This window comes from Pteropus alecto, unplaced genomic scaffold (assembly GCF_000325575.1).
Source record: "Pteropus alecto unplaced genomic scaffold, ASM32557v1 scaffold75, whole genome shotgun sequence".
Classification (NCBI taxonomy): domain Eukaryota; kingdom Metazoa; phylum Chordata; class Mammalia; order Chiroptera; family Pteropodidae; genus Pteropus; species Pteropus alecto.
In genome coordinates, this window is record NW_006440638.1 from 21,249,145 (window position 1) to 21,266,626 (window position 17,482).

General features: G+C 34.3%; 1 protein-coding gene across 1 annotated transcript in view; it reads left to right on the forward strand.

Annotated features, from left to right (window-relative positions):
- DNAH12 (dynein axonemal heavy chain 12) overlaps positions 1 to 17,482 on the forward strand; it is a 200,616-nt gene that overhangs the window by 71,740 nt on the left and 111,394 nt on the right. The window contains 13 exon segments of the mRNA XM_025050737.1: positions 1,330 to 1,515; positions 2,199 to 2,399; positions 4,111 to 4,305; positions 5,725 to 5,846; positions 5,946 to 6,228; positions 7,966 to 8,085; positions 8,375 to 8,531; positions 8,762 to 8,934; positions 11,515 to 11,667; positions 11,882 to 12,121; positions 12,452 to 12,697; positions 13,020 to 13,139; positions 16,516 to 16,625. Of these exon segments, the coding sequence (XP_024906505.1) occupies positions 1,330 to 1,515; positions 2,199 to 2,399; positions 4,111 to 4,305; positions 5,725 to 5,846; positions 5,946 to 6,228; positions 7,966 to 8,085; positions 8,375 to 8,531; positions 8,762 to 8,934; positions 11,515 to 11,667; positions 11,882 to 12,121; positions 12,452 to 12,697; positions 13,020 to 13,139; positions 16,516 to 16,625 (2,306 nt within the window).

Sequence of the window (17,482 nt, forward strand, 5' to 3'; positions counted from 1 at the left end):
TTTTTTTCTCTTTGTTAAAGTTCTTACTGAGTTCATCTACTCTTTTCCTAAGTTCATTGAGCATCTTTATAACCAGTGTTTTGAACTCTGCACCTGTTAGAATGCTTGACTCCATTATTCCTGGATCTCTGTCCTGTTCTCTCATATGATTTCTGCTTCTTTGTCTTCCCATTTTGGCTGCCTTTCTGTGTCTGTTTCTAGGTACTAAACAAAGCTCCTAACACTCCCAGTCTTATTAGTGTGGCTTTGTGAAGTAGGTGTCCAGTGGCACAGTGCTGAGAGGGGTTCAGCTGCAGGCCAAGTTTAGCCCCAGCTTATGCCCTCCAGAGCCACCTGTTAAGATTCACCAAGCAATCCACAGATGCTGTGCTTACAGTTGACTCAAGAAACCACACCAGAAACCAAGGCCAGCTGCCACCAGTGTGAATCTTGGCGCTGCTCAGCAGGGAGCACCTGACTCGCTGAGGACACACCTAGATGTGGATTGGGTGGGGCCGTGAGTTGGGGGAGGTGGAGTTTCAGGGAATTCTCTAGGCAGAGCAACCTCTGTTATCCAGTTTGATGATGTCTCAGCTATGGCACAGCTGCATCCATGTGCTGGGAGGGTGGGGAGGGCTCAACAGAGGAACAATGGATACCGCTGGCACTTCTGCCTGGGAGAAAGCCTTGCTCCAGCCCTCACTCCAACAACTCAGTGTCCCCCTGTAAGTTCTCAGTGCTCCCCTGAGCAGCCGACCCGTAGCTAGTGCTCAGAGCAAGCAGGTCTATCACTGTGAAAGTCCGCTCATGGACATGGCCCCTTTATGAGGTGTCTGCAGCTGTTGGCTGCTGCTGCTGCAGCCTCTGTCCCCCTCAGCCCCTGGTAATGGGCAGTCTCATGTCTTTGCCCCCTCCTACCTTCTACCATTGCAGGTTGGTTAATTATTTCTCTCGCTAGTTGTAGTGCTTCTGTTCATCTAGATCCCAGGTGACTTTCTTTGCTATCTGCTCCATGTTTCTGTCACAACTTTGATTTGGTCGCAAGAGGGATGAACAAAGCCTCTATCATCTATGCCATTTTTCCCCCTTCGCAACAATTTTAATTATCATAGTTTTGTTATATACTTTAATATCATTTACCCCCTCTTCCTTTTTACTCTTATTATTTTCCTGCATATTTCTACATTTTTATTTGTACAGACGAACTTCAGAATCATTTTGTTAGATTCTCTCCCCCTCCAAATCTAATTGGGATTTTGATTCAGTTCATTAAATTCATTAAATAATTTCAAGTGTATGTGTATGGAAGTCAAATGAGTGACTCATTATTATTTATATTTTCACCATCAGGAATACATCCCTACTGTCTCTATTCTATGCAATCCAGGAATGAGAGCACGCCACTGGAAGCAGATATCAGAAATTTTAGGCTATGACTTGACTCCAGACTCTGGAACTACGCTGAGAAAAGTTTTAAAATTAAACCTTACACCATACTTGGAAAAATTTGAAGTGATAAGTGCGGGCGCAAGCAAGGTAAATGTGAAGATCTACTGAAATATATTATTTGATAAGTTTGTTAATCAAATAATAGTTCAATTGTGGTTGAATGTATAGTACTGGACAGCAGTGGGTGGAGATGGGGGAAACTGATAGAAGACCTCTCTTTTTTTCCCCCCACAAAGCGTGTGCTTCTATACTGCTTCCTTGTCCTGAATCCAGACTAGAAATGGCTCCTTTGACCTCTTCTTAATTTTACCACATTCTGATATGCATGTATGTTATGCTAGTCTTGATATACAATTTTTCCATTAAGAATACTGGATGGATGTGTGTGTGGCATATGATGTGTATGTGTTCTAATAGAGTAAGTATAGCCTTCTAGTGTTCTTGAGATACACAGAAAGTATCTTCATACTATAGACTGGAGAAAGGCCACTTCAGGAAAAGTCCAGCAGGTACTTTATTCTGTTGGTTATTTTAATACTGACAGCATTAGTTTTCATAGCAGGTGAATTTTTAAAAACTACATTGTCATTCTCCTTAGGAATTTTTAAATTGCTTAAAAACTTTTCTAACTCAAAGACAATTGCACTGTTGCCACAGATTATAAGACTGTGTAATGCATCATATGCTTACTGAATTCACTAGGGAAAGTCAAATTAGTAAATAAGATTTTTACTTCTCCATCCCATTTTTTCTTCTTTTCTCCTTTATAGGAATTTTCATTAGAGAAAGCCATGCATACAATGATAGAAACTTGGGATGATATTGCTTTTCACATAAGTCTATATCGTGAAACTGGAGTCTATATTCTTTCTTCAGTAGATGAGATTCAGGCTCTCCTTGATGATCAAATTATAAAAACTCAGACAATGAGAGGCTCACCTTTCATTAAACCATTTGAAAAAGAGATCAAGGTATGTTAAATATGATAGCTCATGGTCATCTGTAAAAATTTTAGTCTTATTACATATATGCTCTTGTGGAAATAAGTCAGTTTGTTGGATAGCTTTGGAGAAATACAGGTAATAGCCCCTAGATTGATAACCACTGGTTGAGAGCGGGATATTAAAAAATTAATGTGCAGCTACATAGAATAGTTCTGAGACATTAATAATTTTAAAAAGAACAAATTATGTTTTAATTTAAAAATATCTCTGATGATAGTGATAGAGTTGGAAGGAAAACAATTGGTATTATTTAACTTTAGACAGTCCAGACCCTGTTTTATGCTATATTCTTCTAACTTGTTGCGAAGTTCTGTATACCATGCTTTAATTATATTTGTGAACAACAAGCTTGAGGGTCTTTTAGAATAATTAATGAATTATTTTCCACTTGAGGAAAAACATGATATTTGATACTATGAGATTACTTGATACCCTTATAGTTGATGTGAGTAAATACAGAAAGCAAACAAATTATAATAACTAATACTTTCATAGGTAGTATCAAAATTCTAACTAGGGACTACATATAATGGGGAAAAGACAAAAAACAAATAGATTTTTCACCTTATATTTTTGATTTCTAACTATGTGCTAGACACTGCTCCGGGGACTTTACATTTACTAATCCATTTAATTTTTAGGCCATCAAGGTAGGCACTTTTATTATCTGTGTTCATAAATAAGAAAACCAAGGCATAAAAGGATAAGTATTTTGCTCAAGTTCGTCTAGCTAGTAAATGACAGAGCTGGAATTCAAATCAAGGTAGTCTGCTTTTAATTTAAGTATAAATGGTATTTTCATGAAATACCTTGGCTCTCGGTATTTGGGGAATTGTGTTCTTCCAACGGACATAATGCTGCACATTTTCTTATGAATCAGGCAGACCTAGACTTTCCTGATAGATATTATGTCTTTTGAAGAAACTTCTTGTCTAAGAAAGGAGAATTTATAAGTTAAATTTAAATGCTCACTTAGAGCTTTATAAACAATAAAAATATGGGGCCAGATCTCTTGACATTAGGACCTTAGGCCACATATTTAGGAACTGAAGAGAAATTATGAGTGACTTCAGATAATGAAATATCTTGTCAATTATAGGAGATCTGTGAGAGTAAGGAGACTCCCCCCGCCCTAGTTTTTGATTGTTTTCCCAATTGTGTTGATGTAGAGCAAGGTTTCTCAGCTTGGCACCAAAAGACATTTTGGGCTGAATGATTCTTTGTGTGGTACTGTCTTGTACATTGTAGGAAGTTTAACAACATCCATGGCTCCTACCCTCTAGATATGAATAGCACCTTCACCCCCTCAGTTGTGACAAATGAAAGACATTGTCAAATGTCCCTTGGAATGGGTGAATAGGAAATAGCCTCTAGGTTGATAACCACTGGTTGAGAGTGGGATATATTCCTGGGTGATTTTCGGACTTGGAGTGGTTTACCTAGGGATTAAGAAATTGGTCAAAATAACTACGGTCATTTCCAATTGTGAGTTCCAGTGATTTAGGAAAAATTCAGATCTCCTCGAATTTTTCTAAACCCACATGAGGCACCCATAAGTGACCTCGAGCTGTTGTGCGTTGATTTAAAAATAACAGTAAATTTTAAGTAAATATTTCTTGCTATAATTATTAGTTTTTCTTTAATAACTGGAATTTAGTAAACTATGCTTTTCATTAAGGCCTGGGAGGACCGCTTGATTCGAATACAAGAAACAATTGATGAATGGTTGAAAGTACAAGCTCAATGGCTGTACTTGGAGCCCATTTTTTGTTCAGAGGATATCATGCAACAGATGCCAGAAGAAGGACGTCAGTTTCAGACAGTAGACAGACATTGGAGGGATATTATGAAGTTTTGTGCAAAAGACCCAAAGGTGAAGTGTTTGTTTTCTCTCTTAAAAATAAAGGGAACCTTTATTTTTGACCATTAAAGAAAGCATTTGGCTTTTTTTTTTCAACTACAAAATAAAACCTGCTAATTGTATATAAATTGAAAAGTTCAGAAAAAATATAAGAAAGCATAAAGCATTAAAATACTTTACTTTTAAATTCATAAGATACACTACTTATAACTCTTTATTTAGTGGAGCTGCTTCAGATATACATTTAACTCACTAGTACGATATACACTCACTGCTCCCTTTCTCTTGTAAAATAAATCATAAAATAAGATGGAATGAGAGCGAGGTGTAGGTAATTCACCTGACAGTCTACTCAATGACTATATACTTGGGAGTGAAGAGAGAAAAGAATTTGCAGTTCTCTTAATTGGTCTCACTTGCTATGTGTATCTTCTAGTAAGTATAGCACCTTGTTGAGTGTGAGTCTAACATTGAAAGACAGGCTATATATTTATTATATATGTAGTATACAAAGTCCATAGATATACATATACTTTTTTAAAAATATCTAGTATTCAACTTAAGAAATAGTTTGTTTCAGTGCTGGATGAAAAAGTAGCTGTGCTGGACTTGTTGAGAGTTGATATTTAAGAGTTGCAAGGATTTTGCCTATATGTTGAACCTTTGTGAGACATGACTTCTTGCAGATCAGCGGTCAGCAAATTTTTTCTGAAAAGGCCCAGATGGTGAATAGGTTTTTTTTGTTTGTTTGCTTGTTTGTTTGTTTTGCAACTAGTCAACTCTGCAATCATTGTAGCATGAAAGTAGACAAACAATACGTAATTGAATGGACGTGTCTGTGCTACAATAAGCTGTTTGTGGACACTGACATTTTCACCCTTTTTTTCATCTAATTTTTTTCAACCTTTTAAAAGTGTAAAAATAGTTCTTCGCTTGTTGGCCATACAAAAACCGGTATCACAATGTATACATATGTCAAAACATCCAGTTGTATACCTTAAATATATACAATTTTTATTTGTCATTATACCTCATAAAACTAAATAAAAGAAATACTGGTATAACAAGCTGGATTTAGCTCGTGGGATGTAGTTTGCCAACTTAGACATGTAGATTGGTAAGTTTGTAGTTGACAGTTGTAAATGTAAAAATTACATCACACACCAACCTAACAGACTCTTCCCACATCATTCAAAAGAATATAGAAGAAATGAAAATATGCAAGATAGTCATAACTTCTCATTTGTAAGTAGCATCTTTGGAGAAGAGTTACGACTTATTAAATTTTAATAGTTTTACATGATAAAAAAATTTCACAACTTTCATAAACTTTCACATTTTAACATTTTGACATATAATATAGATAAATATTTGATCTTATAATTACATGTGGTATATAAATACCGAACTGAATGAATGTGTCTCTTTCAGGTTCTTGCTGCTACTTCTTTAACAGGTTTATTGGAAAAACTACAGAACTGCAATGAACTTTTGGAGAAAATTATGAAAGGGCTTAATGCATATCTTGAAAAAAAACGACTTTTCTTCCCTCGGTATGATGGATATTCAATTGTGCTGTAATAAGAAGCATTTTATGTGTGATATGTGATGAATTATAACTAAAGCTTTTATATTTGCCTGTTTTTCCCTAGTTTTTTCTTCTTATCTAATGATGAAATGTTAGAGATTTTGTCAGAGACCAAAGATCCTCTTAGAGTTCAGCCTCATTTAAAAAAATGCTTTGAAGGCATTGCTAAATTGGAGTTCCTTCCCAATTTGGACATTAAGGCCATGTATAGCTCTGAAGGTGAGCGAGTGGAGCTGATTGCACTTATTTCCACATCTGCAGCACGAGGTGCAGTGGAAAAGTGGCTCATTCAAGTGGAAGATTTAATGCTCCGGAGTATTCATGATGTGATCGCTGCATCCAGGCTGGTGTGTTTCTTAGAATTTAATGTATATTTTATATTCTATAAATGATTTAGAAGGTTTTGAATGGGCACCAGTAAATTAATACTTAAAGTTCTTACTATTTTAAACCATTTATTATTTTCCTCACTCTTTATTTTTTCTAACATTATTATTTAAATAATATTAGTAAAAATTAATGATATGTGATTTAAGTGCTGCAAAAGAAAAAAGGTGTTATGAGGAAGAATAATAAGGTGTATATAATATAGAATGGGCAGTTCTAATGATAGGCTTTTAGAGGAAGTGAAATTGAAAGTGAAACCCAAAGGATAAGTAGGAATTAACCAGGTAAAGAGTAAATGGAAGAGCATCTTGGTGTCCTGTGTAAAGGCCCTGGGATCAAAAAGAACCACAAACGTGGGTGTTAAATGCATGATCTAGGTCACTTATTGCTGTTTACACTTAATTACTTAATAAGTTGAAATGAGATGAACAAACATTAAAAGAGTATATATATTTGAAAGAAATAAAACACCTAGGCACACGACATGTACCCCACTTATACTAATCCAGTTCACCTAATTTTGAATGATAAACTTCAGTATATTTCTGCTTTGGGGACCACAAAGGAACAGTTTGTCATATAGTTGAGAAAAAAATCATTTTTAAAGGCATTGCAGCCTCATATCCACTTTTTATGAGTGAGGTACCCTTTTGCATTCACTGAGTCCATGCAGCTCATCTTCTTGCAGTGGCTGTTCTGTTCAACTTCAATGTTCGTGTAGATAAATCTTGACTTTTTCTTTCTTTTTTCTACTTATAAAACTAAACAAACTAAAAGACATAAAGAATCAACATTTTCCAAGAAAGTATTTTCTTTAATAAGTATAAAATTTACTTCTACGTACCTAGCAATGGCTCATTCATTCTTTGAAACTCATTCTTCTTTGAAGCTTAGGTTAGTTTGTCATTACATTTATTTCCAAATATTGCTAATTAGAAGGGATTTTAATAATATGTCTGTATCCTTATGTTTATATTGAAAGCATATTGAAGATGGTGTTATTATCTTATATTAAAGATAGTGTTGTATTAAAATATAGTTTCTATTTGCATCAGCTTCAAACTTTGTTCTGCATTTTTTAGTTTATAATTTGAATCTGCTATTATTTACTTTTGAAGCAAATTATTTTTTAACCATTCCTATTCCTTTAAATGAATTTTGAACATAAAAATGCTAGAAAGATATGAAAGTATACTCTGAACTCAAAAGCACAGATGTTTCAATTATAAATGAACAAATGTATAATTATTCAAATTATATACTTTGGTGATACAAAATTTTAGAATGGCTATGGAATAATAATACAAGGGTTCTAACTACTAGTCCAGTTTTTCACCAAATTGTGTAGTCTCCTTTTCAATTAAATCTTGGCATCAATGTACATAATCTATTAGACTGATTTTTTTTTTTACTGTTTAATAAAAGCTTTATATTTTATAATAGAAGTAATGGCTATTCTAAGTACAAAACTTGACAACTTCCCACAGCAAGGGAATGTAAAATTATATAAATATTTCAAAAAATAATTTATAAAAAATTTCCAGGTCTTTTATAAATTGTCATCTAAAAATTTCATGACTATATGATATTCTAGGCTACAAATGTACCAAATATTACACTTCCTTACTATTAGACATTTAGCCTTTTTTTTTCCTTTTGTAATCTTTTAAAGTTAGAAATGCTTTTTAATTATTCAGGCTTACCCAGAATCTGCAAGAAGAGACTGGGTTCGAGAGTGGCCTGGCCAAGTTGTACTTTGTGTTTCTCAAATGTTCTGGACTTCTGAGACACAGGAAGTTATAAGTGGTGGGGCAGAGGTAAAGCATTATTTGATTTTAAATAACATTCTTTTCTGTATGCTCTGTTTCTTGGTTAACTTACCTACACAAAGCCAGTCTTCCTTCCAATGTCTACATGTAACATTAAAATTATAATTCTTTGAAAACTTGTTATTAATATTTCATACTAGGCGTGGACAAAATCACTCTATAATTCATTGCTATATTGAGAGATATTATGAAGTCAATTGCTTTGTATGAGTAAATATATAAAATACATATTTTAAGTACTATTTAACATTAGTTTAATTACTTTTTTATTTTGTAGGGATTAAGGAAATACTATAAGGAGCTTCAGAATCAACTAAATGATATCGTCGAGCTGGTAAGAGGAAAACTGTCGAAACAAACCAGAACTACTCTGGGAGCTTTGGTTACTATTGATGTTCATGCTAGAGATGTGGTCATGGACATGATTGATGTGGGTATGTGACTTTTTCTTTAACATTAAAGATAAAATATCAATAGCTTCTAGAAACAAAAACTTATACTATATGTCTTTTTCTCTCTAAACAGAATTTATTTTATATGATCTTTTCTACAAATTGGAAAGCATGAATTATTTTAATATTTGCTATTATAAAAATTAAAATTCTATTTTTCAAATTATTTCTATTTCAGGATTATGTGTCTTGTTTTACTTTATTCTTTCTAGGTGTCTCACATGATACAGATTTCCAATGGCTTGCTCAGCTTAGATATTATTGGGAATATGAGAATGCTCGAGTTCGTATCATTAATTGCAATGTAAAATATGCTTATGAATATCTTGGTAACTCACCTCGACTTGTCATTACTCCTCTAACTGACAGGTGTTACAGAACATTGGTATGCATTTAAATTATTTTAATTCATACATTAAAGATTACTTTTTGGTATGGTGGTATATTTTCTTGTCCAAATTTAATATGGCTATTGTCATTTTATTTTCTTATCTGTAATAGTTGAATACAGCTATTCCTTCCTAATCCCAAATTCCCTTTATATAAAATTATAGTACAGATATTTAATCCTGGGTGCTTTTGTAGAAGACAAAAGTGTTTGGATTATAATGTTTGAAAATCGTGAGTCACTCTGATTGGGGGTAATTAGAAAAAGGAAGATACTGGAGATTTAAAGAGAAAACTGGAGCTTCAAAGATGGTATCAATTTTTGCAGTGGAGTTTTGGGAGATACGACAGGAAGATGAGGAGAGTACATTTGGGCCTTGGAACTCCACGTTAGTTCTGTTGAATAGGAAAGAGAGCTGAAATGTAGGGAGTTGGTACTGAGGTTTGTGCTTGTTGGGAAGCTAGGGAAGGTAGAGCTATCACTTAAAAAAACAAACAAACAAACAAAAAACCCTGGAAAAAGCCAGATAAAATACAGGATTCTCAGGTAAAATTGAATTTCATATAAGCAATGAATAAATTTTTTAGTATAAATATGTCCCAAATATTGCATGGGATATACTTAACTAAAAAATTATTTATTGTTATCAGAAATTCAAATTTAACTGAGCATCTTATGTTTTTATTTGTTAAATCTGGCAACCTACCTGGAAACTGAGGAGGTTCATCAAGAAATACCTGCACTGAGTAAGTAAAATTAAAGTGTCTTTGGTTAAGTTCTCTAGAAGCAGAGATGAAATGGGGATTCTTGGGCAAATGATTTACTAAAGAATGTTCTCAGTAAAAAAAAAACCTATAAGAAAGTGAAGAAAGCAGGGGGTAAAGCTAAGAAAAGATGTGGTTTCATCAGATGTATAGCCTTAGCCTAATCTCTTATGGGGCTTTGGAACACTAATGGCATCACAGAGGTATCCACTTTAACACCAAGTGGTCTGGCTTTTATATCCCTTTATTGTCATTGGCTATGGGTCACCTCTGGGCTTAGGGGTGCAAGTAATCAGGCATTCACCGATGAGGTAGTACCTATTAGTTGAGGGCAATTCCCAGGAGAAAAGAACAGTTGTGAGCTATTGGTAGCTCACAGCAATTGAGGGATGGATGCAATGGCCAGTAAAGGGGATCTGAGTGGGGCTAATGCATCTGCAATAAAATGTTTTGCCAAACCCTCTAATTTCTCAGGAAACAGGGATCATGTTTGTCTGATTTTCTACTCTAGTGATGAACAAGTACATAATTACTCCCTAAATATGTGTTGAGTGAATGAATCTCAAGGTTCTATATCCATCTGGGACCTCTGTGAAATCAGAAACTGTGAACACTTGTAAGGTGGAAGTTAACAACTTTGAGTTGGAAAATCAGAATCACATTAAACATTTATATACAACAGTAGACTGAAAAAAATCTAGTATATTAATTTCCATAATAAAAGGAACATATTTGTAAGCATTTTCTTAAAATTATAAAGAAGGGAGATACTGAAGTTTCCAGCAATTAATAGACCTGAATAGTATAGCATTTATCATAAATTTAAGATAGATAAAATTTCATTGATATTGCCTTTATTTAATGAGCTGTCAATATTTTATTTTAGTAAATGTAAAAACATTTGTGATTTTCATAGGTTTATTTATGATTTAAAAAATAGACATTTTTAGAACAGTTTTAGGTTCATAGCAAAATTATTCAGAAAGTACAGGAGAGTTCCCATATACTCCTACCTCCCTATATGTACAACTTTGTGTCCCTTAACCATATTTTTTCTAAAAGGAGTTAAGTTTCATGAACTGTCATAGTTGTTTTCATGAAAAAACTCCATAGTTAGTTGACTGTAATTTAAATGCCTCTAAAAATTTCTAGCCACTGCTCTAGTCATCGTGGGGACCTAGAAAGAATTCATACTTTTGATGTTGCTCTTAAGAAGCTTAAAGACTAATTGAGAGGAAAAAATGCTAATGCACACAGTTAACTGTAATGCAAGGTAAGAAGTATAGAACAGTGAGTGTCATGGGAATGGAGAAAATGCCAAGAGTAGACTCAATAGCCAGGGTGAATCATTGAAAAAATTATGTAATAGGTCATTTGTTTCTTTTCCCACTGATGGGCAGCCATTTATAACACTCACTTTCAGGTGTTTACTCCCTTTGCAGCTAGCCATGAGATTGTCATTATTGAACTCTATAATCCTTTCCACAACCACTTCTAATCAAACCTTTCTGATCTTTCTGACCAAATGTTAACACCTCAAAACTAGATTCTCTGTTTTTAAAGGCAAATGGAATACATATAAAGTATTAACAGATGAAGAGATTTTGATACCTTTTCACTTTTTTTTTGGACTCTTTAAACTACTTTTTCTTTATACAGCTAGAAAATTGTGTGTTAAAAATTAACCTAACACTATAATTGTATTATTGCCTCTCTGCACCTACAAATCTAAATCTATTTTGTAAGCAATTTCTATTATAATTTTTTTTTTAGTTAAGCATGGATTTCTTTACACATGTATTTTTATTTTCAGATAGGTGCCTTCTATTTAAATCTTGGAGGTGCTCCAGAGGGGCCAGCAGGCACAGGAAAAACTGAAACCACCAAGGACTTGGCTAAAGCCCTTGCTGTACAGTGCGTGGTGTTCAACTGTTCAGACGGGCTAGATTATCTAGCAATGGGAAAGGTAAGTTACATATTAAACTTACAGCTAGGTCTACCGGGATAAACTGAAGCTAACTCATGTTTAAACATTACTTGAATGTGGTTTAAGCATTACTTGAAATTTGGTTTTAGGGGTAAAGAAATTGTTTTTATCTTTAGGGCTTTTATTAAACTTAACTTTCAATTTTGACTTAAAAGGTTAAATATTTGTTTTAACAAGTGATGCCTTTTCATAGTTTTTTAAAGGATTGGCTTCTTCTGGTGCTTGGGCTTGCTTTGATGAATTTAATCGAATTGAGCTGGAAGTGTTGTCAGTGGTAGCTCAACAGATCCTTTGCATTCAGAGGGCCATTCAACAGAAGCTGGAAGTGTTTCTTTTTGAAGGGACAGAACTTAAACTCAATCCAAACTGTTTTGTAGCTATTACCATGAATCCTGGCTATGCAGGACGTTCTGAATTGCCAGACAATCTTAAGGTAATACTTTTAAGAATATAAATTTGTTAATCAAAAGTAACAGCATAATCTACTCAAAATGGTATAATTTTCTCACATATTTTTGCAATCTCCCTTTTACCTTTTCCATTTACTGTAAGGCAAACTTTCAAAAACTTTTCTAGACATTTAAAAAATGTTAAAGTACGTAATACTATTTAAGTGCTACTGAAAAAAGTACAGAGTTAAGGAAAAGGTGCTACATTGGGGAATAAACTTGAATATCAACACATTGTCTTTGGGTACTTATGCTCAGCTTTGAAAATGGTTTCCTTTACGTAAATAATATATTTCATTTATTATGTACTTTAGGTTCTTTTTAGAACAGTGGCTATGATGGTTCCAAACTATGCCCTCATAGCAGAAATCTCTCTCTACTCCTATGGATTTTTGAATGCAAAACCTCTGTCTGTGAAGATAGTAATGACCTATAGGCTTTGCTCAGAGCAGCTCTCATCGCAATTTCATTATGACTATGGAATGCGAGCAGTAAAAGCTGTTTTAGTGGCTGCTGGAAACCTAAAATTAAAATTTCCAAATGAAAATGAAGATATACTTGTAAGTATTAAGTACATACATTGTGAAAGCTTCAGTAGAAAGATAATTTTTGTTAGCGAGGTTGATCAGGAATTACAAATAGGCAAATAAGAGAATTGTTGCTTTGAGCCTTTTTTATGGGGTTGAAATGATAGTTTTGGGGTTATGTTATTCATTATACTTTATACGAACATAAAGACCTTTTGGCTTGATAAGCATGGTGTTGACTCTCTGGTATGGGGATTCAATGGAACAATGTAAAAGAAACTTTGACTTTTGGCATGGGGAGGGGGAGGGCAAATACTGGCAATGAACTTATATTGCACTTTTTGGATGATTTTAGCTTCTTCGATCAATTAAAGATGTAAATGAACCAAAGTTTCTATCACATGATATACCCTTATTTGCTGGAATAACCAGTGACTTATTTCCTGGTGTTAAACTTCCTGAAGCTGACTATCGTGTAAGTAAATCTGTGAGAATGACTTATTCTGCAAATACACTTATCTGATGACTCAATAGTTTGCAAAATGTTATTAAATGAGAGAAATTATTCTATTTGGAAGATAAACTCCTATTATGGCCACTTTATTTAATGAAAATGAATAAATGTTAGTACCTTCTCTTATATGATATCAGGATTAACAAGATTCAGGTCTAAGATGTTTGTTTTAAGAGAATAAGTATTTTATTTCCTATCTTGTGATTTAAAATACTTACCACTATGTATATATTATAATATTGTTGTGTACTTCACTGGTAAAAAAGATGGTAAATTGAAAGTTGTAAAACATAGTTAACATAAGGATTTGTTTTTCAAATTTAAATAATATGCTGGCTTTATTTTTTAAAGGCAACAAACCATGTTCATTTCCAATTCCATTTAAATTATAGACATTATAATGAGATGTACATATGTATACATGTAAGAATAAGTGTCTGCTGTTTATAGCTGTTATATAGTGTAAAATAAAAATAAAAATTTAAAGTAATTACAACAAAACAGTCTCTACTTAATGAGAAAGATGATGTGTGGCTAAAACTAATTTGTTACATTATGATAATTTCTATGGTAAAATGTACAGTGAAGATTCTTTTGAGTTCAGCTTGCATAAACTGTCCCCAGACCGAACCAGGTCTAATTACTCAGTAGTTGCCAGCCAAAAGACACCTCTTGAGATGTTTTTATGAGAAGGAAGCCAGCACGCAAGGACACACAGGGGATCACTTCCCAAGATGATGTATTCCTGAACAAAGGATCAGATTTGTCTTTTTTTAAAGAGAAATCATGCATAAGCATCAAGATGACCTTTGTCCTTCACATGAGCATTTAGAAAACATGCCTACACACATGGCATGTTCAAATGGTGGAAAATTTCTGCCTTCTGGGAGGAGATTTTAGTATATAATGAGAAAAGTTCATGAGGAGGTCATTAAAGGGTCCTCCAAGCTACTTGGGCTGGCCTCAGGAGGTTTCAGCTCAGATCAATCCCCTGGTCTTACAAATTATCCTGAGCTTGTTCCTAAAAACTGCTCTGGCGATCATCAGTGTCAGGGATGGCATAGATATGAAAGGGAGTTTAATTAATTAAGTCTCAGCCTTTCTGTTAAAGCCTTAGCAAATTATAGGACATGATTACACAAACCTATAAAATCTAGTATGATCTAAGTGGGTTTTAGGTTAATCTAAGCAAAGTTATGAATTCTAAATAAAATTCTTTTAAGTTATGTGTATAGGTTGGGTTATACAAATACCATATGCCATATTAAGGCTGGATGGGGTGAATCCCCACAAATGAGGACTCAACTCCTGCACTGAGAGACAAAGTGAGGGTCCTCGACTGCATGCGGAAAAGAATTCAAGCGCATGCCAGAGTTAGAGGCAGAAGGAAAGTTTATTGGAGAAGGAATAACGCTCCATAGACGGAGTATGGTCTCCTCTCAGAGACAGAATGAGAGAGCCTGACCCTGAATGTTTGAGGAATTCTGTTTATATGTCCTTTTTAGTGTCTATGAATTATAGTTTAAAGACTGTTTCCCTATTTTCCTTTGATGGTAGGAGTATATAGTGAAAGGCAGGAGGTATGCAGTGTTAAGGGTATGCTAGCAATCTCAGCCTTTGTTCTATAGGTTCCTGCATGGGTTTATTTTGTGTAGAGTAAGACATAAAGCCTCTGTTTTCCCTTTTTTCTTTCATGGTATGGGTAAATAGTTTGTTAATAATCCAAGCAGGAATATTCCTTTGTTCTGTAGGCTCCCTGTGGTCAGGCTTCAGGCTGTAGAGAATAAATGGTTGAGTTTATTTTGTGTAGGGTAATGACTTAAAGACTCTGTTTTCCTTTCATGGTATAGGTAAATTGTTAGTAATCCCAGAATGAATTTTACTTTGTTCTATAGGTTTCCAGTCATCTGGCAGCAGCACGTTGTAGGTTTTGAATACAACCTGGTTTAACATTTAGTCAATATATGTAGTTCTCATGCCTCTTTCCTATATCAATATGATGATTCAGTTTTCACCCCTTTTATCTATTGATACTATTGTAAAATCTTTTCTTTGAGCTTTTATATTATTAGAGTATCACTTGGCTTAAAGACATCATTTTCTTTTTATTTAGCCTTCTTTTGTTTTTAATCTTTAAACTCAAATACTATTATATATCCTATGATAATGTCAGATTAAATTAAAGTGATTCTAGCATATTTTCAAACATCAACAAACAAACCTCTGATTCTCTAGACACCAACTGGGTATTCAACAATTCAACTCTGACTCTAACTACTTGGAGTTGGTGTTAGACTAATTACACGACTTGCTCTCCTTTCTGACAGCCTCAAATTCCAGGCGGCCACCTGTATTTCAGGGATTTTCATGACTCCTATCCCACAGATTTGCTAATTTGCTAGAACAGCTCACAGATCTCAGGAACACAGTTTACTTATGTTTACTGGTTATCATAAAAGATACAACTCAGGAATGGTTGTATAAGGCCCTTAAGGTATTGAGAGGTGGCAGCTTGGAGCTTCCATGCCCTCAGCGTATGTCACCCTCCCTGCAACTTGACATGTTCACCAGACCAGGAGATCCCTGAATCTCATCGTTCCTGAGTTTTTATAGAGCTCAAACTTCAGCCCTACTCCCTTTCCTTACTCAAAGGTTGGTAAGTGGAGCTGAAAGTTCCAACCCTCTAATCAATGGGTCTTCCTGGTGATCAACTGATTATCAGGATGATGCAGGATATGCTAATATGATTTTTTTAAATCAAGAGAAAAATACAAAATTTTAACATTCTCTTTGAGAACTCTTGTACTCGCCTGAATATAGCAATAGACCCATGGATCCATAGATTTCAGTTTGAAAAATCCTGCTAGGAGTCAGTCAGTGCTGGGAGGTGTGCTGCTGAGCAGCTCAGTGCACCTGCAGCTGAGCTGAGAGAAGCCAAGACTGTAGAAAAAACTAACTGTACTATCTTTACTTTTTAATATGTACTATATTCCTTTGTTTTTTCTTTACTGACTTTTTTGGGGGTTTTACGTAATGTTTATTCCTCCATTAATCTCTCTTGGCTTTTTAGTTTTACATCAATGGTCACTCCACAGGTTATAATATACATTCTTGACTTATGCTATGGTGCTATGATTTTTAATAACTTATCATGGGGAATACTAATAATTTAAAAGTATTTTAATTCTACTTTTTCCTCCTTTTAATGAAAAATTAAAGTTTTAAGAAATAATTTATACAATTTCTAATTTCTAGATGAAAAGTCTACATTTATGATGTGTGACATGATCTATAATACCATTTTATAGGAATGCATTCCATTTTTCTTTTATTTTAGGAATTTTTGGAATGTGCTCATGAAGCCTGCAAAATACATAATCTTCAGCCTGTGAAATTTTTTCTTGAAAAAATGATTCAGACATATGAAATGATGATTGTTAGACATGGGTAAGATGATAGATTATCATTGTCTGCCAATGATAGATGTTATAACTAATAAAGCAACCAAAATTTGCATATCAAAAGACTCAGCATACTTTGTATGCTAGGTAGGCTAGGGAGCAAGCACCTCCTACCCCCCAGTTTCCATCTCAGTGGCTTAAAAACAAAAGTATATTTCTTTCTCATGCTGCATGTCCAATAAAGATTGGTAAGGAGTGCTCATTCGGTGCTGTAACACTAATGACCACCGCAATTTTCCCTTTTAGTCATCATATATGTTGTTATTCACTCTCCTTCATACACATAAAATACACTCTTACCTTCTAGGGAGACATCCTAAAAGTTTCAATCAATGAACTAGACTCAAGGTTCAGGATGCTAGGTGTTACATGATAGTTTCTGTGTCAAATTTGGAAGTTCTTCTTGATCCAGAGACGTACAAACTGGAAAGACAAGTTATCTGCCCTCCACACAACCAGTATTATAGTAGTGGGTTTACCAGACCAGGATTATTGGAGCAAATACTTCCATTCAGAAACTGAAGAATAGGAGACAAGTAGGAGACACAGCCAAATAGGAGACACAGCCAACATTGGTCATATCTTTCTGAACTTGTAGTATCCTTGAACCTATCAGGCTTAATTGAGAGGGCTACACTCTTAATCTGTTTTCCTTGAAGTATTTTATCCTCCTGAAATGATTTCTAGGAAGCATATTAATCTTTCATAGGTTTTAATAAAGTGATATAATGGCCCTACCCTTGATTTGATCCTTGATGCCAGGCTGAGTAGATCTCTGTTGTTCAAAGATTTTCACAATTTATCTTTTACCAGTTGAGGATGAGGAAAAATTGCTTCTTTCAA